Below are 24,514 nucleotides of genomic sequence, written 5' to 3' on the forward strand. Positions count from 1 at the left end.
GGTGTTAATGATGGGTACCTGGCAGAACATTAATGATTGGTACAGAGCACGGTGTGAGTTAGTGATTGGTACTGGGCACGGTGGGTGAGTTAATGGTAAGTACTGGGTACAGTGGGTGAGTTAATGGGGTACTGGGCATGGTCTGTACTGGGCAAAACATTAATGGTGGGTACTGGGCACCGTGTGAGTTAATGGTGGGTACTTGGCACGGTCGGTACTGGGCAGAACATTAATGGTGGGTACTGGGCATGGTGTGAGTTAATGGTGGTGTAACAGACTGCTCATCACCCCGACTGGGTTCCTCCGTTACTGGATGCTCCTAGCGCTTCCCGAGGGCTCCAAGCGCTCCGCCAGACACCATAACCACCGCAGACCCCACGAACCGCCGCAGCTTGGTTGGGGTCTTGCCGTATCCTACCCACCCTGGACCTATGACCAGGCTCCAGGCTCCAGTGGGTGAGCCTCTCCTCCAAGAGAGTGAAGCAGGAATAAGCTTAGAAGTGATTATCCAAGGGAGTATGCAGAGCATAGCAATCCCTTGTAGTGATATAGCAATTCCCCCAATAAGAGACAGGACTCTAGATTGAGGGTTAGGCAGGAACTGAGGTTTAATGACACACACTCTGCTGTTATGCAATTCTCCCGTGCAAGGGAGACACCCACAGACAATTAAGAATTACCCAATCCACAACTGGTTACATCCCACACATCCCCTCCCCTTAGCTTGAGAGATAACATAATTAACCGTACACACATTTTACACACTTTCTATAACTTTAACATTATACATCACATTACATTTTCTGAATCAGCATACATAGGGGACAAACATATCCAAAAATCATGTGAATCCGTTCAGCAGTTCGGGAGTTAGCTGGAAGTCATGGGGATGTGCGGGGGGGAAGGGGGGGGGGGGCATGGGGGAGGTGGGGATGTGCGGGGGAGAATGGGGTAGGTGGGGATGTGTGGGGGGGATGGGGTAGGTGGGGATGTGCGGGGGATGGGGCAGGTGGGGATGTGCGGGGGGAATGGGGAGGTAGGGATGTGCGGGGGATGGGGCATGGGGGTGGTGGGGATGTGCGGGGGGTAAGGTGGGGTGGGGATGTGTGGGGGGTCATGGGGGAGGTGGGGATGTGCAGGTGGGGGTAAGGTGGGGTGGGGATGTGCGGGGGGGCATGGGGGAGGTGGGGATGTTCAGGGGGGGCATGGGGTAGGTGGGGATGTGGGGTCATGCAGGGTTAAAGCTCCCATTTATTTTTTATAAAATCTTTCTTTGCTCTGTTTACTAAACCTGCCACTCCTTCTCTCTCTCCTCCCAGCCTGTCTCTCGCTCCTTCTAACTTCCGCTCTCTGTTGTCATTACATTCCTGTCCCAGCTCTCTGACACTTGGTAAGACCTCACTCAGTGTAATAACAATATCACAGCTTTTTACTCTGTCAAACACTTTGCTTTTTCTCACTGACTGTCTCTCTTTCTCCCTTACTCTGTATGTCTGTCTGTCCCCCTAACACTGTCTGTCTCCCTTACACTGTCTGTCTGTCTCTTTCCCTTACTCTGTCTGTCTGTCTCACTTACACTGTCTGTCTGTCTGTCTCCTTCCCTTACTCTGTCTGTCTGTCCCCCTAACACTGTCTGTCTCCCTTACACTGTCTGTCTGTCTCTTTCCCTTACTCTGTCTGTCTGTCTCACTTACACTGTCTGTCTGTCTCTCTGCTGTCTCCCTTACACTGTCTGTCTATCTTTCTCCCTTACACTGTCTGTCTGTCTCCCTGTTTTTCTAAAATGGCTCACTTCATCCCTCTCATGAAATTACCGTCATCTCAAGACCTGGTACTGATCTTTATATGTGAGATTGTCCGTCTGCATGGCATTCCTCACAATATTGTATCTGATAGAGGTTCTCAGTTTGTATCCCGATTTTGGAAAGCTTTCAATAAGCAATTGGGGATTGAATTGTCTTTTTCATCCTCTTACCACCCCCAGACTAATGGTACAGCTGAGAGGGCTAACCAGTCTTTGAAGTTATACTTGCGTTGTTTCGTTAATAGCCCTGTCTGTCTCCTTTACTCTGTCTAATTTACTCTCTCCATGCCCTGTCGGTGGCACGCAGTCTCTCCATGCCCTGTCGGTGGCACGCAGTCTCTCCATACCCTGTCGGTGGCACGCAGTCTCTCCATACCCTGTCGGTGGCACGCAGTCTCTCCGTGCCATGTCGGTGGCACACGGTCTCTCTGTGTCCTGTCGATGGCACGCAGTCTCTCCGTGCAATGTCGGTGGCATGCAGTCTCTCTGTGCCCTGTCGATGGTACGCAGTCTCTCCGTGCCATGTCTGTGGTACACAGTCTCTCCATGCCCTGTCGGTGGCACGCAGTCTCTCCATACCCTGTCGGTGGCACGCAGTCTCTCCATACCCTGTCGGTGGCACGCAGTCTCTCCGTGCCATGTCGGTGGCACACGGTCTCTCTGTGTCCTGTCGATGGCACGCAGTCTCTCCGTGCAATGTCGGTGGCATGCAGTCTCTCTGTGCCCTGTCGATGGCACGCAGTCTCTCCGTGCCATGTCTGTGGTACACAGTCTCTCCATGCCCTGTCGGTGGCACGCAGTCTCTCTGTGCCCTGTCAGTGGCACTCAGTCTCTCTGTGCCATGTCGGTGGCACACAGTCTCTCCATACCCTGTCGGTGGCACGCAGTCTCTCCGTGCCATGTCGGTGGCACGCAGTCTCTCCGTGCCATGTCAGTGGCACGCAGTCTCTCCTTGCCCTGTCGGTGGCACACAGTCTCTCTGTGTCCTGTCGGTGGCATGCAGTCTCTCCGTGCCATGTCAGTGGCATGCAGTCTCTCTGTGCCCTGTCGATGGCACGCAGTCTCTCCGTGCCATGTCGGTGGCACACAGTCTCTCCATGCCCTGTCGGTGGCACGCAGTCTCTCTGTGCCCTGTCAGTGGCACACAGTCTCTCTGTGCCATGTCGGTGGCACACAGTCTCTCCATACCCTGTCGGTGGCACGCAGTCTCTCCGTGCCATGTCGGTGGCACGCAGTCTCTCCGTGCCATGTCAGTGGCACGCAGTCTCTCCTTGCCCTTCGGTGGCACACAGTCTCTCTGTGCCCTGTCGGTGGCATGCAGTCTCTCCGTGCCATGTCAGTGGCACCCAGTCTCTCCATGCCCTGTCGGTGGCACACAGTCTCTCTGTGCCCTGTCGGTGGCATGCAGTCTCTCCGTGCCATGTCGGTGGCACACAGTCTCTCCGTGCCATGTCGGTGGCACGCAGTCTCTCCGTGCCATGTCGGTGGCACGCAGTCTCTCCGTGCCATGTCGGTGGCACCCAGTCTCTCCATGCCCTGTCGGTGGCACGCAGTCTCTCCGTGCCCTGTCGGTGGCACGCAGTCTCTCCGTGCCATGTCAGTGGCACGCAGTCTCTCCGTGCCATGTCGGTGGCACCCAGTCTCTCCATGCCCTGTCGGTGGCATGCAGTCTCTCCGTGCCATGTCGGTGGCATGCAGTCTCTCTGTGCCCTGTCGATGGCACGCAGTCTCTCCGTGCCATGTCGGTGGCACCCAGTCTCTCCATACCCTGTCGGTGGCATGCAGTCTCTCCGTGCCATGTCGGTGGCACGCAGTCTCTCCGTGCCATGTCGGTGGCACACAGTCTCTCCATGCCCTGTCGATGGCACGCAGTCTCTCCGTGCCATGTCGGTGGCACACAGTCTCTCCATGCCCTGTCAGTGGCACTCAGTCTCTCTGTGCCATGTCGGTGGCACACAGTCTCTCCATACCCTGTCGGTGGCACGCAGTCTCTCCGTGCCATGTCAGTGGCACACAGTCTCTCCATGCCCTGTCGGTGGCACTCAGTCTCTCCTTGCCCTGTCGGTGGCACACAGTCTCTCCTTGCCCTGTCGGTGGCACGCAGTCTCTCCGTGCCATGTCGGTGGCACACAGTCTCTCCATGCCCTGTCGGTGGCACTCAGTCTCTCCTTGCCCTGTCGGTGGCACACAGTCTCTCCTTGCCCTGTCGGTGGCACGCAGTCTCTCCGTGCCATGTCGGTGGCACACAGTCTCTCCATGCCCTGTCGGTGGCACGCAGTCTCTCTGTGCCCTGTCAGTGGCACTCAGTCTCTCTGTGCCCTGTCAGTGGCACTCAGTCTCTCTGTGCCCTGTCAGTGGCACTCAGTCTCTCCTTGCCCTGTCGGTGGCACGCAGTTTCTCCGTGCCATGTCGGTGGCACACAGTCTCTCCGTGCCATGTCGGTGGCATGCAGTCTCTCTGTGCCCTGTCGATGGCACGCAGTCTCTCCATACCCTGTCGGTGGCATGCAGTCTCTCCGTGCCATGTCGGTGGCATGCAGTCTCTCCGTGCCATGTCGGTGGCACACAGTCTCTCCATGCCCTGTCGGTGGCACGCAGTCTCTCTGTGCCCTGTCAGTGGCACTCAGTCTCTCTGTGCCATGTCAGTGGCACACAGTCTCTCCATACCCTGTCGGTGGCACGCAGTCTCTCCGTGCCATGTCAGTGGCATGCAGTCTCTCCGTGCCATGTCGGTGGCACGCAGTCTCTCCGTGCCATGTCGGTGGCACACAGTCTCTCCATGCCCTGTCGGTGGCACGCAGTCTCTCTGTGCCCTGTCAGTGGCACTCAGTCTCTCTGTGCCCTGTCAGTGGCACTCAGTCTCTCCTTGCCCTGTCGGTGGCACACAGTCTCTCCTTGCCCTGTCGGTGGCACGCAGTTTCTCCGTGCCATGTCGGTGGCACACAGTCTCTCCATGCCCTGTCGGTGGCACGCAGTCTCTCTGTGCCCTGTCAGTGGCACTCAGTCTCTCTGTGCCCTGTCAGTGGCACGCAGTCTCTCCGTGCCCTGTCGGTGGCACACAGTCTCTCCTTGCCCTGTCGGTGGCACGCAGTCTCTCCGTGCCATGTCGGTGGCACACAGTCTCTCCATGCCCTGTCGGTGGCACGCAGTCTCTCTGTGCCCTGTCAGTGGCACTCAGTCTCTCTGTGCCCTGTCAGTGGCACTCAGTCTCTCTGTGCCCTGTCAGTGGCACTCAGTCTCTCCTTGCCCTGTCGGTGGCACGCAGTTTCTCCGTGCCATGTCGGTGGCACACAGTCTCTCCGTGCCATGTCGGTGGCATGCAGTCTCTCTGTGCCCTGTCGATGGCACGCAGTCTCTCCATACCCTGTCGGTGGCATGCAGTCTCTCCGTGCCATGTCGGTGGCATGCAGTCTCTCCGTGCCATGTCGGTGGCACACAGTCTCTCCATGCCCTGTCGGTGGCACGCAGTCTCTCTGTGCCCTGTCAGTGGCACTCAGTCTCTCTGTGCCATGTCAGTGGCACACAGTCTCTCCATACCCTGTCGGTGGCACGCAGTCTCTCCGTGCCATGTCAGTGGCATGCAGTCTCTCCGTGCCATGTCGGTGGCACGCAGTCTCTCCTTGCCCTGTCGGTGGCACACAGTCTCTCTGTGCCCTGTCGGTGGCATGCAGTCTCTCCGTGCCATGTCGGTGGCACGCAGTCTCTCCGTGCCATGTCAGTGGCACGCAGTCTCTCCTTGCCCTGTCGGTGGCACACAGTCTCTCTGTGCCATGTCGGTGGCACGCAGTTTCTCCATGCCATGTCGGTGGCACACAGTCTCTCTGTGCCATGCCGGTGGCACGCAGTCTCTCCGTGCCATGTCGGTGGCACGCAGTCTCTCCGTGCCATGTCGGTGGCACCCAGTCTCTCCATGCCATGCCGGTGGCACGCAGTCTCTTCATGCCATGTCGGTGGCACGCAGTCTCTCCGTGCCATGTAGGTGGCACCCAGTTTCTCCATGCCCTGTCGGTTGCATGCAGTCTCTCTGTGCCCTGTCGGTGGCACGCAGTCTCTCTGTGCCCTGTCGGTGGCACACAGTCTCTCTGTGCCCTGTCGGTGGCATGCAGTCTCTCCGTGCCATGTCAGTGGCACCCAGTCTCTCCATGCCCTGTCGGTGGCACGCAGTCTCTCCGTGCCCTGTCGGTGGCACGCAGTCTCTCCGTGCCATGTCGGTGGCACCCAGTCTCTCCGTGCCATGTCGGTGGCACGCAGTCTCTCTGTGCCATGTCGGTGGCATGCAGTCTCTCCGTGCCATGTCGGTGGCATGCAGTCTCTCTGTGCCCTGTCGATGGCACGCAGTCTCTCCGTGCCATGTCGGTGGCACCCAGTCTCTCCATACCCTGTCGGTGGCACGCAGTCTCTCTGTGCCCTGTCAGTGGCACTCAGTCTCTCTGTGCCCTGTCAGTGGCACTCAGTCTCTCCTTGCCCTGTCGGTGGCACACAGTCTCTCCTTGCCCTGTCGGTGGCACGCAGTCTCTCCGTGCCATGTCGGTGGCACACAGTCTCTCCATGCCCTGTCGGTGGCACTCAGTCTCTCTGTGCCCTGTCAGTGGCACTCAGTCTCTCTGTGCCCTGTCAGTGGCACTCAGTCTCTCCTTGCCCTGTCGGTGGCACGCAGTTTCTCCGTGCCATGTCGGTGGCACACAGTCTCTCCGTGCCATGTCGGTGGCATGCAGTCTCTCTGTGCCCTGTCGATGGCACGCAGTCTCTCCATACCCTGTCGGTGGCATGCAGTCTCTCCGTGCCATGTCGGTGGCATGCAGTCTCTCCGTGCCATGTCGGTGGCACACAGTCTCTCCATGCCCTGTCGGTGGCACGCAGTCTCTCTGTGCCCTGTCAGTGGCACTCAGTCTCTCTGTGCCATGTCAGTGGCACACAGTCTCTCCATACCCTGTCGGTGGCACGCAGTCTCTCCGTGCCATGTCAGTGGCATGCAGTCTCTCCGTGCCATGTCGGTGGCACGCAGTCTCTCCGTGCCATGTCAGTGGCATGCAGTCTCTCCGTGCCATGTCAGTGGCACCCAGTCTCTCCATGCCCTGTCGGTGGCACGCAGTCTCTCCGTGCCCTGTCGGTGGCACGCAGTCTCTCCGTGCCATGTCGGTGGCACCCAGTCTCTCCGTGCCATGTCGGTGGCACGCAATCTCTATGTGCCATGTCGGTGGCATGCAGTCTCTCCGTGCCATGTCGGTGGCATGCAGTCTCTCTGTGCCCTGTCGATGGCACGCAGTCTCTCCGTGCCATGTCGGTGGCACCCAGTCTCTCCATACCCTGTCGGTGGCACGCAGTCTCTCTGTGCCCTGTCAGTGGCACTCAGTCTCTCTGTGCCCTGTCAGTGGCACTCAGTCTCTCCTTGCCCTGTCGGTGGCACACAGTCTCTCCTTGCCCTGTCGGTGGCACGCAGTCTCTCCGTGCCATGTCGGTGGCACACAGTCTCTCCATGCCCTGTCAGTGGCACGCAGTCTCTCTGTGCCCTGTCAGTGGCACTCAGTCTCTCTGTGCCCTGTCAGTGGCACTCAGTCTCTCTGTGCCCTGTCAGTGGCACTCAGTCTCTCCTTGCCCTGTCGGTGGCACGCAGTTTCTCCGTGCCATGTCGGTGGCACACAGTCTCTCCGTGCCATGTCGGTGGCATGCAGTCTCTCTGTGCCCTGTCGATGGCACGCAGTCTCTCCATACCCTGTCGGTGGCATGCAGTCTCTCCGTGCCATGTCGGTGGCATGCAGTCTCTCCGTGCCATGTCGGTGGCACACAGTCTCTCCATGCCCTGTCGGTGGCACGCAGTCTCTCTGTGCCCTGTCAGTGGCACTCAGTCTCTCTGTGCCATGTCAGTGGCACACAGTCTCTCCATACCCTGTCGGTGGCACGCAGTCTCTCCGTGCCATGTCAGTGGCATGCAGTCTCTCCGTGCCATGTCGGTGGCACGCAGTCTCTCCGTGCCATGTCAGTGGCACGCAGTCTCTCCTTGCCCTGTCGGTGGCACACAGTCTCTCTGTGCCATGTCGGTGGCACGCAGTTTCTCCGTGCCATGTCGGTGGCACACAGTCTCTCTGTGCCATGCCGGTGGCACGCAGTCTCTCCGTGCCATGTCGGTGGCACGCAGTCTCTCCGTGCCATGTCGGTGGCACCCAGTCTCTCCATGCCCTGTCGGTGGCACACAGTCTCTCCGTGCCCTGTTGGTGGCACGCAGTCTCTCCATGCCATGTCGGTGGCACGCAGTCTCTCCGTGCCATGTAGGTGGCACCCAGTTTCTCCATGCCCTGTCGGTTGCATGCAGTCTCTCTGTGCCCTGTCGGTGGCACGCAGTCTCTCTGTGCCCTGTCGGTGGCACACAGTCTCTCTGTGCCCTGTCGTGGCATGCAGTCTCTCCGTGCCATGTCAGTGGCACCCAGTCTCTCCATGCCCTGTCGGTGGCACGCAGTCTCTCCGTGCCCTGTCGGTGGCACGCAGTCTCTCCGTGCCATGTCGGTGGCACCCAGTCTCTCCGTGCCATGTCGGTGGCACGCAGTCTCTCTGTGCCATGTCGATGGCACCCAGTCTCTCCATGCCCTGTCGGTGGCACGCAGTCTCTTTGTGCCCTGTCGGTGGCACGCAGTCTCACCGTGCCATGTCAGTGACACAGTGAAAGTGCTATTCCTGTCAGACTGGGTGTGTGTTCTGGCACAGCTCCCCTTTGTGCCAGCTCACACACAGCAGAGAAGGAGCTCAGAATCTGATCTGATTCTGTGCAACCAGTCCCCTTCCCTCTCATGCCCCTCGACCGCCAGCCGTGCCCCTCGACCGCCAGCCATGCCCCTCGACTGCCAGCCGTGCCCCTCGATTACAAGCCGTGCCCCTCCAGCCATGCCTCTTGACCACCAGCCATGCCCCTCGACCGCAAGCCGTACCCTCCAGCTGTGCCTCTCGACCACCAGCCATGCCCCTCGACCGCAAGCCGCGCCCCTCCAGCCATGCCCCTCGACCACAAGCCGTGCCCCACAACCTCCAGAGATGGGAGAGATGAAACTGGGGGCTTTGTGTTGTGGGGGGTGGTAATGTGGGGCATGGGGTGATGGAATTATGGGATGTGACTGATGCCCCTCGACCCTCACTCAGTGAGTTATTCAATCTCTGTTTGTTCAATTTGTTCGATCACAATGTGTCTGATTAGTAAATATGACTGTCTGCAACCTGTCTCTTTACTAACTGGAACTTTGCCTGATTTTAGCTGGCAGCTTCACCATGAAGGGAAATACAGGTAAATATATCTCTGTATTAAGCCAGCCATAAGGTATCAGTCTGCCCTGTGTTCCCCTGTCCTAGAGGTATCAGTCTGCCCTGTGTCCCAATGTCCTAGAGGTATCAGACTTCCCTGTGTCCCCCTGTCCTAGAGGTATCAGACTGCCCTGTGTCCCCCTGTCCTAGAGGTATAAGACTGCCCTGTGTCCCCATGTCCTAGAGGTATCAGACTGCCCTGTGTCCTGTCAGTGGCACACAGTCTCTCTGTGCCCTGTCGGTGGCACGCAGTCCTAGAGGTATCAGACTGCCCTGTGTCCCCCTGTCCTAGAGGTATCAGACTGCCTTATGTCCCCATGTCCTAGAGGTATCAGACTGCCTTGTGTCCCCCTGTCCTAGAGGTATCAGACTGCCCTGTGTCCCCATGTCCTAGAGGTATCAGACTGCCCTGTGTCCCCTTGTCCTAGAGGTTTGTTTGCCCTGTGTCCCCCGTCCTAGAGCTTTGTTTGCCCTGTGTCCCCTTGTCCTAGAGGTTTGTTTGCCCTGTGTCCCCCTGTCCTAGAGGTTTGTTTGCCCTGTGTCCCCCTGTCCTAGAGGTTTGTTTGCCCTGTGTCCCCCTGTCCTAGAGACTTGTTTGCCCTGCCCCCCCCTGTCCTAGAGGTTTGTTTGCCCTGTGTTCCCTTATCCTAGAGATGTGTTTGCCCTGTGTCCCCTTGTCCTAGAGGTTTGTTTGCCCTGTGTCCCCTTGTCCTAGAGGTTTGTTTGCCCTGTGTCCCCTTGTCCTAGAGGTTTGTTTGCCCTGTGTCCCCTTGTCCTAGAGGTTTGTTTCCCCTGTGTCCCCCTGTCCTAGAGGTTTGTTTGCCCTGTGTCCCCCTGTCCTAGAGGTTTGTTTGCCCTTTGTCCCCCTGTCCTAGAGGTTTGTTTGCCCTTTGTCCCCCTGTCCTAGAGTTTGTTTGCCCTGTGTCCCCTTGTCCTAGAGGTTTTTTTTGCCCTGTGTTTCCCCGTCCTAGAGGTTTGTTTGCCCTGCCCCCCCTGTCCTAGAGGTTTGTTTGCCCTGTGTCCCCCTGTCCTAGAGGTTTGTTTGCCCTGTGTCCCCCTGTCCTAGAGGTTTTTTTTTGCCCTGTGTTTCCCCGTCCTAGAGGTTTGTTTGCCCTGCCCCCCCCCTGTCCTAGAGGTTTGTTTGCCCTGTGTCCCCCTGTCCTAGAGGTTTGTTTGCCCTTTGTCCCCCTGTCCTAGAGGTTTGTTTGCCCTTTGTCCCCCTGTCCTAGAGGTTTGTTTGCCCTGTGTCCCCTTGTCCTAGAGGTTTTTTTTGCCCTTTGTCCCCCTGTCCTAGAGGTTTGTTTGCCCTTTGTCCCCCTGTCCTAGAGGTTTGTTTGCCCTGTGTCCCCTTGTCCTAGAGGTTTTTTTTCGCCCTGTGTTTCCCCGTCCTAGAGGTTTGTTTGCCCTGCCCCCCCCCTTGTCCTAGAGGTTTTTTTTCGCCCTGTGTTTCCCCGTCCTAGAGGTTTGTTTGCCCTGCCCCCCCCCTGTCCTAGAGGTTTGTTTGCCCTGTGTCCCCCTGTCCTAGAGGTTTGTTTGCCCTTTGTCCCCCTGTCCTAGAGGTTTGTTTGCCCTGTGTCCCCTTGTCCTAGAGGTTTTTTTGCCCTTTGTCCCCCTGTCCTAGAGGTTTGTTTGCCCTTTGTCCCCCTGTCCTAGAGGTTTGTTTGCCCTGTGTCCCCCTGTCCTAGAGGTTTGTTTGCCCTGTGTCCCCCTGTCCTAGAGACTTGTTTGCCCTGCCCCCCCTGTCCTAGAGGTTTGTTTGCCCTGTGTTCCCTTATCCTAGAGATGTGTTTGCCCTGTGTCCCCTTGTCCTAGAGGTTTGTTTGCCCTGTGTCCCCCTGTCCTAGAGACTTGTTTGCCCTGCCCCCCCTGTCCTAGAGGTTTGTTTGCCCTGTGTTTCCTTATCCTAGAGATGTGTTTGCCCTGTGTCCCCTTGTCCTAGAGGTTTTTTTTGCCCTGTGTCCCCCTGTCCTAGAGGTTTGTTTGCCCTTTGTCCCCCTGTCCTAGAGGTTTGTTTGCCCTTTGTCCCCCTGTCCTAGAGTTTGTTTGCCCTGTGTCCCCTTGTCCTAGAGGTTTTTTTTGCCCTGTGTTTCCCCGTCCTAGAGGTTTGTTTGCCCTGTCCCCCCTGTCCTAGAGGTTTGTTTGCCCTGTGTCCCCCTGTCCTAGAGGTTTGTTTGCCCTGTGTCCCCCTGTCCTAGAGGTTTTTTTTGCCCTGTGTTTCCCCGTCCTAGAGGTTTGTTTGCCCTGCCCCCCGTCCTAGAGGTTTGTTTGCCCTGTGTCCCCCTGTCCTAGAGGTTTGTTTGCCCTTTGTCCCCCTGTCCTAGAGGTTTGTTTGCCCTTTGTCCCCCTGTCCTAGAGGTTTGTTTGCCCTGTGTCCCCTTGTCCTAGAGGTTTTTTTGCCCTTTGTCCCCCTGTCCTAGAGGTTTGTTTGCCCTTTGTCCCCCTGTCCTAGAGGTTTGTTTGCCCTGTGTCCCCTTGTCCTAGAGGTTTTTTTTGCCCTGTGTTTCCCCGTCCTAGAGGTTTGTTTGCCCTGCCCCCCCCTGTCCTAGAGGTTTGTTTGCCCTGTGTCCCCCTGTCCTAGAGGTTTGTTTGCCCTTTGTCCCCCTGTCCTAGAGGTTTGTTTGCCCTGTGTCCCCTTGTCCTAGAGGTTTTTTTGCCCTTTGTCCCCCTGTCCTAGAGGTTTGTTTGCCCTTTGTCCCCCTGTCCTAGAGGTTTGTTTGCCCTGTGTCCCCTTGTCCTAGAGTTTTTTTTTGCCCTGTGTTTCCCCGTCCTAGAGGTTTGTTTGCCCTGCCCCCCCCCTGTCCTAGAGGTTTGTTTGCCCTGTGTCCCCCTGTCCTAGAGGTTTGTTTGCCCTTTGTCCCCCTGTCCTAGAGGTTTGTTTGCCCTGTGTCCCCTTGTCCTAGATGTTTTTTTGCCCTTTGTCCCCCTGTCCTAGAGGTTTGTTTGCCCTTTGTCCCCCTGTCCTAGAGGTTTGTTTGCCCTGTGTCCCCTTGTCCTAGAGGTTTTTTTTTGCCCTGTGTTTCCCCGTCCTAGAGGTTTGTTTGCCCTGCCCCCCCCGTCCTAGAGGTTTGTTTGCCCTGTGTCCCCCTGTCCTAGAGGTTTGTTTGCCCTTTGTCCCCCTGTCCTAGAGGTTTGTTTGCCCTGTGTCCCCCTGTCCTAGAGGTTTTTTTTTGCCCTGTGTTTCCCCGCCCTAGAGGTTTGTTTGCCCTGTGTTTCCCCGCCCTAGAGGTTTGTTTGCCATGTCTCCTTTAATCACTGATTGTATATGCAGGCGCTGATGACCCCCTGTGTAGTGAGCCCCCCAGTTATAACACGATTGCGCCCTATGCTCCGCCAGTTTTGTTCCCGCCAGTGCCATCCGTGCCACTTGTGGACTCCATCCAGTTGAAGGGAGTCCCGCTGGGTTTGGAGTACCTCAGCCAGGTAACTATAATGGAATTTTGTCCTTTGGGAAACAGATCGATAGTGATCACACTCATTAAAGGAACACTTCCACATACCATCACCACTGCAGCCTGCTGGAGTGCCTGGCACCCTCCCAGCAGTAAACAGAATTGAGAAAGGTTTGTCAATTTGCAGGAATTTGCCAGGTGATGACATAACTGTAAGGTAAACACTGGAGCCCATAAACAAACAAACAATACTTAAAACTTGAGAACTGTACTATAGTGTTAAAGGAAATGCACTCCAACCTCCAGCCTGTTCGGACACCAGAGAAACTAAGTCCCAGCACAAGTCCAGCACCCTCTGTTCCACCAGGCCACCGCACAAGCTTGTGTCTTGTGACCTGGTTTTCCTGTGGACCGCTATCTGAATCCCAGGTTTGAAGCTTGGGTGTCGGGCTGCGACGTGGAGATCTCTTCCACCAGGCTCGGGGCCTAGGAAAGCAGCTGCAGGGGTCAGGTACCAGCGCCAGAGACTATATTCGTGGTTGTGGGTTGTCGGCTGAAGTAAGTTGACTGTGTATCCGTGCGGCCCAAAGCCAAGTTAACAAGGCGGTCCGCACGTTCAGCTGCGTAGTTAGTGGAGAAGATTCCTGTTTGGCGGCCATTTTAGGGTTAGGATGTGATGTACCATGCATGGGCTGCGATCGACTCACTTCCACCTGAGACACACCGCTTCGGGGATCTCCAGTGGGGACTGGGATAACCCCCACCGGTCCAAAGGGTGGGGAAACGGGATCAGCCAGTCACATCATCGAAGAGCCAGTGTGCCGGAGTCGGCAAGAAGTTAAGGCAGCGGCTGTCCACCTCACCCCTTGCATGAGTAGGCCCAGGACCTTAGATTGTTTGGTGTCAGCATTGGCACTAGCAGTTGCAGTATCGACATCTGTCAGCTTTTGGTTGCTGAGGTTTAGGTTTATGCACTAAAATTGAGCGTTTGAACTTGAAGCCAAAGCCAGCAGGAGCTGCTCCGACATGCATCTAGTCGGCATGACGGTCCAGCCCCGCTCCCAAAATGTCTCAGTTTTTTTGTGATTTTTGGTGTTAGTTTTGTCTTTTCCCCCATTTTACTATAAAACTTTGTGTTTCAGCTTTCATTTTACGCCACTTTACTGTTGGTGCTAGCTTTGTATAAAGCATCGTTATTGCAGCTAAGTAATCACAGAGAATGAAAAGCGCTCGTTCTGTGCGTTTTTAACATCATTGTCTGAATTCTCGGTGAGCTGTGGATTCTCTCCTGTAACGGTTTCACAGAATGCAATTACTCGCTCCATACAAAGTCTGCTCGTCATAAAATGACTGATAGTAAATACTACCACACCAGCCCAGCAGGTTTCCTATAAAAACAGGGAGCCAGTGCAGAATCAGCCTAGGGTAATCCCTGGAAAATCACAAATGGCAGATTTATGGCTCTAAATAAGATGTCGGCTTAGTCAATTTTTAGAAGTTTTTATTAAGTATGGACCAATTACAGACCAGAAATTGGGCCCCTTTCAGGTCACTTTGACGAGTCTCTCCCTAAATGCACAATAATAGCACAACCTCGTGTATTGAAACCCAAGTTGAATAATTAAAGCTAAAATCGTCAAAGAAGTAACGTTTTGGATATGTTGGTCACCCAGATCAGGGCTACCAAGGGATGTCACATTTGTGGAGATATTATGTGTTTTGGGACTTTATAGAAATGTGTGTTTTTTCTGCTGAGAGATAATTGAGTTAATAAAGTATCTGACTCAATTATCTCCCAGGCAGAGGGGAGGGATTGTATGCTATGTGTGGCAGTGTCGTGCATTGGTCTGTGAATATTATCACTCAGTTCCCCACAAGGTCCATGTGGGCGTACCCCTTGCATGGGGATTGTCATATAAGTCCAAGTGTGGTCCCATTAAAATCAGTTCCTCTTCACCCTCAACACGCAGCCTCATCTCGTGATTGTAGGGAAAAGCTATACCAGCCATACCAGCTAAAATCCCTGCTCCTCTTTGGATTACTATATATGCTATAACCACTAGCTCTTGTAAGGGCTTCACAGCTATACTCTCTTGGAAGAGAGGCCTTCCCACTGAGAGCTGGATCCAGGAGTTGGTCCAGGGTGGGAAGGGACGGCGAGACCCAAGCCAAGCTGTGGCGGCTAAGGGGCTACGGTGCTCATAGTGTCCGGTGTGGTGCTTATGGTACTCCAGGCAACTAGGAAGCAACGATTGGCAGAGGCACCCAGTTGGGGTGCCAGGCGATCCGTCACACCGGGTTCTGCTGGGAGCCCACTGAACACTCCTCAAGCTGTAGAAGCCATATCAAAATAAAACTCTCTAGAAGGGGTCTAGAAGTCTCCAAGAAAGAGCCTATCCTGGGTGAATTTATGAATTAAAAATAAGCCCCTCATTAAAGGACCTGAAATATTTCCTTAACGTTATGAAAATAATATGAGCAGAGAAAACCCGTGCTTCGAAGTGATTACATTAACTTAAAGCCCTAAGATTAATATCCATCCTATAAGTAATATACCAACATACAAGGTAATGCCGCGTAAACACGTCCGGTGCTATTAGTATGGGTGGATTGTCCACATTAACTCTATGGGGATCGAGGTGAGAAGACTCCATCATTTTAATAAATGGTTTGCTTGGGCTTGAAGTGAGTGGAAATAAATCACCTACAGACCCCACAAATAGTAACAAAGCCATATAAACTGGAACAAATAGGGACAATCAATCCTAGAGTAATAAGAGAGAACATTGGAATCCTATACAGATCGACTCGTATAGAGATAGAAGAGATCCCGGCATTAAATCAAGTATGTCAGACAGGAAACTCACTCCATATAGATTCAGGATCTAGTGCTCACAGGTGATACCACAGGGTGAACTTTAACCATTACAGCCTAGGAATCACCACACCTATTACCTCGGAGCACACAGCCTCTACACTAATAGGACTGTTGGGTACTGTGAAGGAGGACCCCATCACGTTCGGCTCTTTCTGTTTGCTGGATTCATGTCCCATGGTTATTTTGTTTATTCTGTTAGGTTTCTGAACTGAGACAACCCAGAGACCCATTAAACCATGGAATGTTAAGTACCTGTATGAAAACCGCAAAAGGAACTCGTTAATAGAATCCTACGAACATCGGTCATCATGGACCTGCTGCCTGTTCCAGTTCTATTTCACCTACACAAACCAAGTTCGAGAGTTAGAGACTACTGAACACTGGGAGCATGCCACACAAACCAGCTTTTATCTAACTTATGTGGTGAAGGGCGTGGCTTGAACACAGGAGTGAATGGCCGCATGAGAGCCGAGCTCCGCTCAGAACTTGCCTAATCCATAGGAATCCCGGCACCTACGACGACACTTACCGCTTCCAAAACTTCATTAAGGCGGTATTTCGCTGAAAAATCGGAGTCGGAAAAAATTACCTTATGTGGTGTTTGTACAAAACCCCACGAACGGAGATCGTCTCTTGCCACTAATTCCCTGGAACTATTTTGGGCTTCTACCTCGTGGCAGACCGATCAAAACTTCCCTGCGATGGCGATCCAAAACTACCAAACGGATCTGCGTGATTTTGGGATATATTGTTCACCCAGATCCAGATTGCGAAGTTTCCATGTATTTTGGGGGGTACTTTTGGGGTGTTGTAAAATTGTACGTTTTTCTGTGCCTGGAGATAATTGAGTTTAGTACAGTTCCTAACTCAAATATCTCTCAGACACAGAGGAGGAGTTTATTGACTGTATACATCTGATACCTGTACTGCCATTAAACCAGTTTTCTCCCAACATTAAACCTTGGATCATGTGTGGGGGGTTATGGAATATTGGTGCTATTTTACCTTGTGGATTATTTTGGGTTCTTGTATTGGGAAAAGAGTATCCGTGGCGGTGATACTTTGGCAGACCGCCATAGGTACTCCGATTGAAACAGAGCTGTTCTGACCCCAAGCTTGATGAAAACATCTTAGTCGTCCTCTAGAATAGGCGCTGGCAACCTTTTAGTACTAATGTGCCAAAACAAGATTTTGAATTCCTTTGGCATGCCAATCCTTTTTTTTTGGTGTGTATGTGGCCGTATTGTGCGCGTTGTTACAAACTGCCGTTTGTAACTGGGATTTTATGTGACAAATTGCCCTGTGTCCTTGGCTTATGGAGAAGCCTAATTGCCAGCCTCCTTCCTAATGACTATGACCCCTCTCATCAGCCCATGCTAAACCTAAACCCCATGGCGATTTGACTGTGTTTGTGGGATCTGAGCGCTGTTTGGATATATTGAGCGCTCAGATCCAAGCCATCTGGGGATAGGTTGAATGTGGGGGTTCTGTTCAGTATGATAGGAGTTATGTATTTTTGTGTATTTTTGCTGTTGTTGTGAATAGAGATATTTTCTGTATCTGGAGATAGTTGGCTTACCACACCCAGTTAAGCCAATTATCTCCAGGATAGAGGACTCTGTGGAACTGGTTTGGGCTGGAAAGCCATGCTTCAGTTGGTCACAAAGGACTTCGACCTAACTTTTAAACCAATGGAAGTGTAACGGATCACCTGGCACCCCGACTGGGTACCTCCGTTGAAGGATGCTCCTAGTGCTTTCCGAGGACTCCAAGCACTCCGCCAGACACCATAACCACTGCAGACCCCACGAACCGCCGCAGTTTGGTTGGGGTCTCGCCATCTCCACCCACTCTGGACCCAAGACCAGGGTCCAGCTTCCAGTAGGTCAACCTCTCCGAATTCCAGAGAGCAGGAACAGGAACAAGCTCTTAGCAGAGCTTAGTGACCATACCCTGGGGAGTATAGTGATTATAGCAATCCCCAGAGTGTAGTTCTCCAATCCCCCAAACATGAGCCAAAACTTCATGAAGGTTCAAGATGATCTGATTTTTAATGACCACACACTGGCTTTTATGCAAGTCCCCATGCAAGGGGACATCCCACAGGGTGGGGCACAGTACAACCAATCATTTACAGGAAAACCGTAAAACACACCCAGCACCAACATACAATCCCTCCCCTCTGCCTGTGATATAGTTACTGAACACAATGGGTTAATGTAATTTATCACAGGCAGGAAAAATACACTTTTTATACATGTGACGAGAGCAATCTCACCACATTGCATTGGAGAAGCCTGGCTGCCCGCCTGCTGCCTTTGGACTATGGCCCTGGGAGATTGGGCCCTTTAAAAACAGTATTCGGCCATACCAGAGTGTATGTCACTCATTCTGGCCCTTTAAATACAGTGGGGTCATTTGGTACTTACCCTGTGTGAGCTGTGGTAACCCAGATAGCTATGCCATGGAGCCTATTCGTGTGATTAAAGACTTTGGCTCCATGGCGATTAAATTGTATTCGGTTGGTCTGAGTGCCATTCACTTAATAATGTGCACTCAGACCTGAGCTATCTGGGGATATGTGAAATGTCTGTGTGTTATGTGTAAAATGTGACTTTATGTATTTTAAAGTGTTTTATGTCGTTTTGCAACCATGTGGTTAATGGAGTCTGCCTCTAGTCCTGGATAATTGGATTACTTCCCCCCATTGTCTCCAGGATAGAGGGCCCTGTAAAACCATGCTTCCAGAAGGTCAAATGCACATTTGTACTAACTTTTGAACCCCTGGTCCAATTCGTATGATTTTTGAGTATGTAGTTCCCCTGAATGGATTGATTGTGAATATGTATTTTTATGCGAATGTGATGTATATTTTGGGAGTTATGAATGTTGTGTAAAAACTGTATTTTCCCTACCTATGATAATTGTATTTTCCTGTGTGTACAGATAATTAGTTTACAGGTAGAGGGGAGGGCTATGTGTGGGATGTAACTATTGTGTGATTGGTTAATGTACGTTACTGTGTGTGTCCCTCCCCTTCATGGGAGCACCTAATAAAAAGGTCTGCAAGCTAGCAGCCAGAGAGTTCTATTTTTACCCTCAACTTGAGTCCTGTCTCTTATTGGGGGAATCTGCTACAAGGGATTGCTATGCTAGGCATATTCCCTTGCTATAATCACTGAGCTCTTGTAAGAGCTTGTTCCTTCTTCGTTCTGAAGGGAGATAGCTGCAGCCTGCGGTGCTTATGGTGTCTGGTGGAGTGCTTGGAGTCCTCTGGAAGTGCTAGGGGCATCCATTAACGGAGGTACCCAGTCGGGGTGCCAGGTGATCCGTTACATTGGTGGCAAGCGGTGGGATGGCGTCCTAGTGCGAGGAGAAGCAGCTCAGAGACACCGGTAACGTGTGGAGTTGTGCAGCGTCCCTATCTTCAGCAACATAATGGAACCAGCAGTGGCTACAGCAAGCATGGCGTATAGCTACTCCGTACTAGAGTTTGGCACGATGGTAGGGTTGCACCTGAAGTTTTACGGACCCAATCCAGAGGAGAAATACGTGCGGTTCGTGTGGTACATGGTGACCCGGAACCTACAACACAGGGCGTTGAGGGAAGGCCAGTGGGCACGTTGGGAGAAACTCTAGCCACAGGTAGAGTGGGACGAGGAAGAAACCGAGGTGGCCGGTGGAGATGGGACCGAGGTATCTCTACCGGCCCTACAGGGATGCTGGGCACCCGGCCCAGATCCCCAGCGGCAGTATGTTTTACAGGGAGGGGAGACAGTCGGTCTCACTCCCCAGCGGCAGAATGGGTTATTGGAGGAAGAGACAACCGGTCTCCCTCCCCAACAGCAACCAGAGGTACCCGAGGTAGAGGACCTCATAGACTGGTCCTGGGAGGACCCCCTGCAGGCAGGTGGAGATGGGACCGAGATCTCTCCACCGGCCCTACAGGGATGCTGGGCAACCGGCCCAGATCCCCAACTAGAGCTGGAGTTACAGAAAGTGGAGAGCATCGACCTCCCCCCCCAGCAGCAGGACACTGTATTGGGAGGAGAGACAGTCGGTCTCCCTCCACAAAGGTGGAAAGTATGTATGGGAGAGGAGCTTGCTACCACCTCTCCCCAGCAGCGGATCATTGATGTGCAGGGAATAGGGAGCCCAGTCTCCTTTCCCCAGCAGCAGGGCACTGTATTGGGAGGAGAGACAGTCGGTCTCCCTCCACAAAGGCGGAAAGTATGTATGGGAGAGGAGCTTGCTACCACCTCTCCCCAGCGGCGGATCCGTAATGTGCAGGGAATAGAGAGCCCAGTCTCCTTTCCCCAGCGGCAGAGTGTTCTATTGGGAGAGGAGCCTGTTACCCCCTCTCCCCAGCAGCAGCTTAATGTACCAGGGGGAGACTGTAAGCCCCCCACCGGTGCAGATAGGACCGTGGTCTCTGCACTTACCACACAGGGGGTAGGGATGGTCGGTCCTGCCCCCCCACGACAGGGCTGTTTAGCCAAAGGGGAGACAGTCGGTCTCCAGCAGCAGAGCTGTGTAACTAAAGGGGAGACAGTCGGTCTCCAGCAGCAGAGCAGTGCAGCTAAAGGGGAGACAGTCGGTCTCCAGCAACCAGGCTTCAACCAGACTACTCCCGTGGTAGTGCTGGCATCAGGGCAGAGTACCGCTGGTCTCTGCCCACTCAGCAACCCACCAAGGCAGCCTACCAGTCCCCCACACAGCCATGGTGAGGCACCTGGACATGGCCAAATTTCTCCTCTACCCAGGTGTAGTAACCAGTTATTGTGGGTGGGCTGTACTGCTGTTTCTGTTTTGTGGGTGGGCTGCTGGACTAACAAGGGCACTGACCGGCAGGAGGTCAGATACCCTGTTAGTCTGTTTGGAAAAGGGGAGAGATGTGACGAGAGCAATCTCGCCACATTGCATTGGAGAAGCCTGGCTGCCCGCCTGCTGCCTTTGGACTATGGCCCTGGGAGATTGGGCCCTTTAAAAACAGTATCCGGCCATACCAGAGTGTATGTCACTCATTCTGGCCCTTTAAATACAGTGGGGTCATTTGGTACTTGCCCTGTGTGAGCTGTGGTAACCCAGATAGCTATTCCATGGAGCCTATTCGTGTGATTAAAGACTTTGGCTCCATGGCGATTAAACTGTATTCGGTTGGTCTGAGTGCCATTCACCTAATAATGTGCACTCAGACCTGAGCTATCTGGGGATATGTGAAATGTATGTGTGTTATGTGTAAAATGTGACTTTATGTATTTTAAAGTGTTTTATGTTGTTTTGCAACCATGTGGTTAATGGAGTCTGCCTCTAGTCCTGGATAATTGGATTACTTCTCCAATTATCTCCAGGATAGAGGGCCCTGTAAAACCATGCTTCCAGAAGGTCAAATGCACATTTGTACTAACTTTTGAACCCCTGGTCCAATTCGTATGATTTTTGAGTATGTTGTTCCCCCGAATGGATTGATTGTGAATATGTATTTTTATAGTTATGAATTGTTGTGTAAAAACTGTATTTTCCCTACCTATGATAATTGTATTTTCCTGTGTGTACAGATAATTAGTTTACAGGTAGAGGGGAGGGCTATGTGTGGGATGTAACTATTGTGTGATTGGTTAATGTACGTTACTGTGTGTGTCCCTCCCCTTCATGGGAGCACCTAATAAAAAGGGCTGCAAGCTAGCAGCCAGAGAGTTCTATTTTTACCCTCAACTTGAGTCCTGTCTCTTATTGGGGGAATCTGCTACAAGGGATTGCTATGCTAGGCATATTCCCTTGCTATAATCACTGAGCTCTTGTAAGAGCTTGTTCCTTCTTCGTTCTGAAGGGAGATGTTTGTATTTAAAAAAAAAAAATACAAACATACTAAAAACATCAGACAATTCCTTCCATTGGTTTAAAAGTTAGGTCGAAGTCCTTTGTGACCAACTGAAGCATGGCTTTCCAGACCAAACCAGTTCCACAGAGTCCTCTATCCTGGAGATAATTGGCTTAACTGGGTGTGGTAAGCCAATTATCTCCAGGTACAGAAAATATCTCTATTCACAACAACAGCAAAAATACACAAAAATACATAATTCCTATCACACTGAACAGAACCCCCACATTCAACCTATTCCCAGATGGCTTGGATCTGAGCGCTCAATATATCCAAACAGCGCTCAGATCCCACAAATACAGTCAAATCGCCATGGGCTGATTAGAGGGGCCATAGTCATTAGTAAGGAGGCTGGCAATTAGGCTTCTCCATAAGCCAAGGACACAGAATATGGGGACCGGGTTGGCCAGGTACAGGTGAAGGTCAGGAGCTGAGATAGGCCAAACCTCGAGTGCCATGCATAGCACGCGTGTCATAGGTTGCTGACCTCTGCTCTAGGAGAACCCTAATGGCCAGACTACCAGTAAATTAGTAAATAAGGGGGATACTTTATTTATAGCGAGTCACATGATTTACACAGTACGTGTGGACATTCACCATTTATTAACATGATTGCGCCTTGCTAGTACTAATGTAGATCGCCTTAGGGCATCCAGTGGAACCCTTGTGTACCAACATCGTGGAACCCCTCTGAAAAATGTAGTGCCAGTACATTGATAACTACTGACATGTGGTTACATGCATAATTTGCTTGATTTTTTATTTATTTTATTTTTTAACGTGTTTGAACTGAAAGAGATTTTTATGGTTTTTATGTACAATGTATGTTGGGTTTTTATTATATAGGAGATTTTCAGGAATTTATTTTCATATTTGAATCTATATAAAGGAATTGTAGATTATGCTAACGTAGTGTACCTATAATCTTAATTCTAATAATGACAGGAGGCGAGTATTTTGCATAACTTTCTTTACTTTATGCCTCCAGCAGCACAAGTCAATCAATAAACTTTAAACCAATCAGTAACAGGCATCACATCCATATATAAAGCCCTGACAGACACATGACTTCCTCTTTCTTTGATGCGAAAGCAGTCTATTATAACGTCAGGGAATTCCAATAACAGTCCTGAGTAACGTGTAGCACATAACTTGAAACCTTCCAGCTTTATCTTGTCGAATCCCTCTATAATGATTACGCTGACAAGAACAGAAATACGTGAGAGGTGATGGAAACTAACTGTTTCTATATTTGTAGTCATATCAACGTATCTATATTTGTAGTCGGGGACATAAGCCGTAAGGTATGATAAGTACATAAGAATATAACAGTCGGTTGTGGTGTGCTGGAACCGACGTATGGGGTAGGCCTGTAATAAAAGAGGGCAAAAAGGTTGGAGCAAACAAATAACGTTATTGGACATGTTACATTGCTAGACCATTAAACGCTGATCTTAATTCTTGTACGGCTGTGGAATATTTAACGGGATAGGAAGACATACAGGATTGAGAACTAGGGTAGGCTCTAATGATGTGGTGTTAAATACCTGAGAGATACAGTTTAATGACAGTATTAAATGACAGTTTAAGGTTAAGGTGGCAAAAGGAGATAAACGGAATGATAGAAACTAGTGAATGGGTGAATTTGGTATATATGGTAAATGCTCGATTGTATGCCCGGGATGTGTTAGTGGAGAGGGCAGCTCTGGCTAGGTAACTGCTGTGTGATAGCAGTCTCTCTAGTCCAGGATGAGGTCTTGCAATGAGGGGGTGCTGACCGGTCTGGAGTTGGCTGTGGGATGCGTCCTGAAGAAAAGCTGTAAGTTAGATCGCGACAATGCGTCAGCGGCTGTATTGGTGTTTCCTGGAATGTGGATGCACGTGATGTGGAATTGTCGTGTTGCTGCTAACCAAGTTAGCCTTCGGATCAATTTCATTATGGTGAGCAAGGAAGATCTACCCTTGTTTATGATGTCACAGGCTGCTTTGTTATCGGAAAAGCTTTTTACTGCTTTCCCCTGCCATAGGTGTCCCCATACTCTTGCGGCTGCCACAATTGGATAGACTTCAAATAAGGCTGAAGTAGTGTTAAATGAGGGCAAACCACGGGTTTCTAAAGGCCAGGAATCTCTAAACCAGTTATTGCCATAGATGTCCGCAAACCCTGTGTGAGCTGCGGCATCGGTCCAGATGACTGGTGAGGATTCTGACAAGGGTGTGATGAACATGGCTCTCCCATTCCAATGAGACCGGAAGCGTGAGTAGATCTGCCCTGGCGTGAGTATCTAGTGACAGGGAGCTGGAGTCAGTATTGAGTAAAGGGAGAAGGCACAACAATCTAGAGATGAATGCCCGGCCTTGCGGAATGATTCTCATGGCGAAGTTCAACGTGCCCAGTAAAGATTGTAGGTCTGACCTGGTACACGTGTCCTTAACCAAAAAATACTCCACTATCTCTATGATTTGTCACACCTTCTCTCCTGGTAAACTAGCCTGTAAGGTAACAGTGTCCAGGTGAATGCCCAGGAATGTAAGATTTGTGGTAGGGCCTATAGTTTTCTCTTGGGACAGTGGAACCCCTAATGCTGAAAATAGGGCCAAGGTCTTCTGGAGGCTGACTGGAGAGGACTGAGATGATTCTATAGTGAGAAAGTCATCCAAGTAGTGCAGAACTGAGGGGCAATGGGTAATATTAAGGAGTAGCCAACATAGTGTGTCGACAAATATGTCAAATAGTTTGGGGCTGCTTTTGGCTCCGAAAATAAGGCGGGTAGCAAAGTAGTTGTCGATGCTAACTTGGGTTAGTCGTTGTTTTGGGTAAAGACGATTGGGACATATAGTTTTGGTGTGTGCCCTGAAGCAAATTGAGCAGACAGGACCTAGATCGTGAGTCAACTGGTGCTAGCTAGGCCAGAGGCGAAACACAGGTACTTAGTTCTTTTATTCCCCCCTCACTATTTTTAGGGTGAGGGGGGTAGGTAGAGGTTTATTCATTTTTGTTTTGTTTGGGGGGGGTGTCTAGGGGTTGGGGGCAATATTTTCATTCAGGGCCCCCACCCGCCGCTCAGGGATGGGAGCCGGGGGACAATAGGCCCCCCACATTCTCATTTTGGACCCTCACTCGCGCAGGGGATATTAGTTTGTTGTTGTTTTTTTTTACATGCCCCTACTCGCAATTGTAACGGACCGTTTCAGCATATGAGGGGTTAAAATCTGTTTAGGCGATAATCCCCTTTTCTCAGAAAGGCACAGCTACTGCAGAACATCAAAACTCAC

The 24,514-nt window shown here is 52.0% G+C and overlaps 1 protein-coding gene across 1 annotated transcript in view; it reads left to right on the forward strand.

The window, feature by feature from the left end:
- Positions 1–1,290: 1,290 nt before the first annotated feature.
- LOC134603657 (phospholipid scramblase 3-like) overlaps positions 1,291–24,514 on the forward strand; it is a 49,561-nt gene continuing 26,337 nt past the window's right edge. Inside the window, exons 1-3 of the mRNA XM_063449825.1 lie at positions 1,291–1,390; positions 9,044–9,073; positions 12,359–12,510. Coding sequence (XP_063305895.1) covers positions 9,058–9,073; positions 12,359–12,510 — 168 coding nt within the window. The 5' untranslated portion in view covers positions 1,291–1,390; positions 9,044–9,057. The remainder of the gene's footprint in view (positions 1,391–9,043; positions 9,074–12,358; positions 12,511–24,514) is intronic.

Source organism: Pelobates fuscus, chromosome 3 (assembly GCF_036172605.1).
Source record: "Pelobates fuscus isolate aPelFus1 chromosome 3, aPelFus1.pri, whole genome shotgun sequence".
Lineage (NCBI taxonomy): Eukaryota > Metazoa > Chordata > Amphibia > Anura > Pelobatidae > Pelobates > Pelobates fuscus.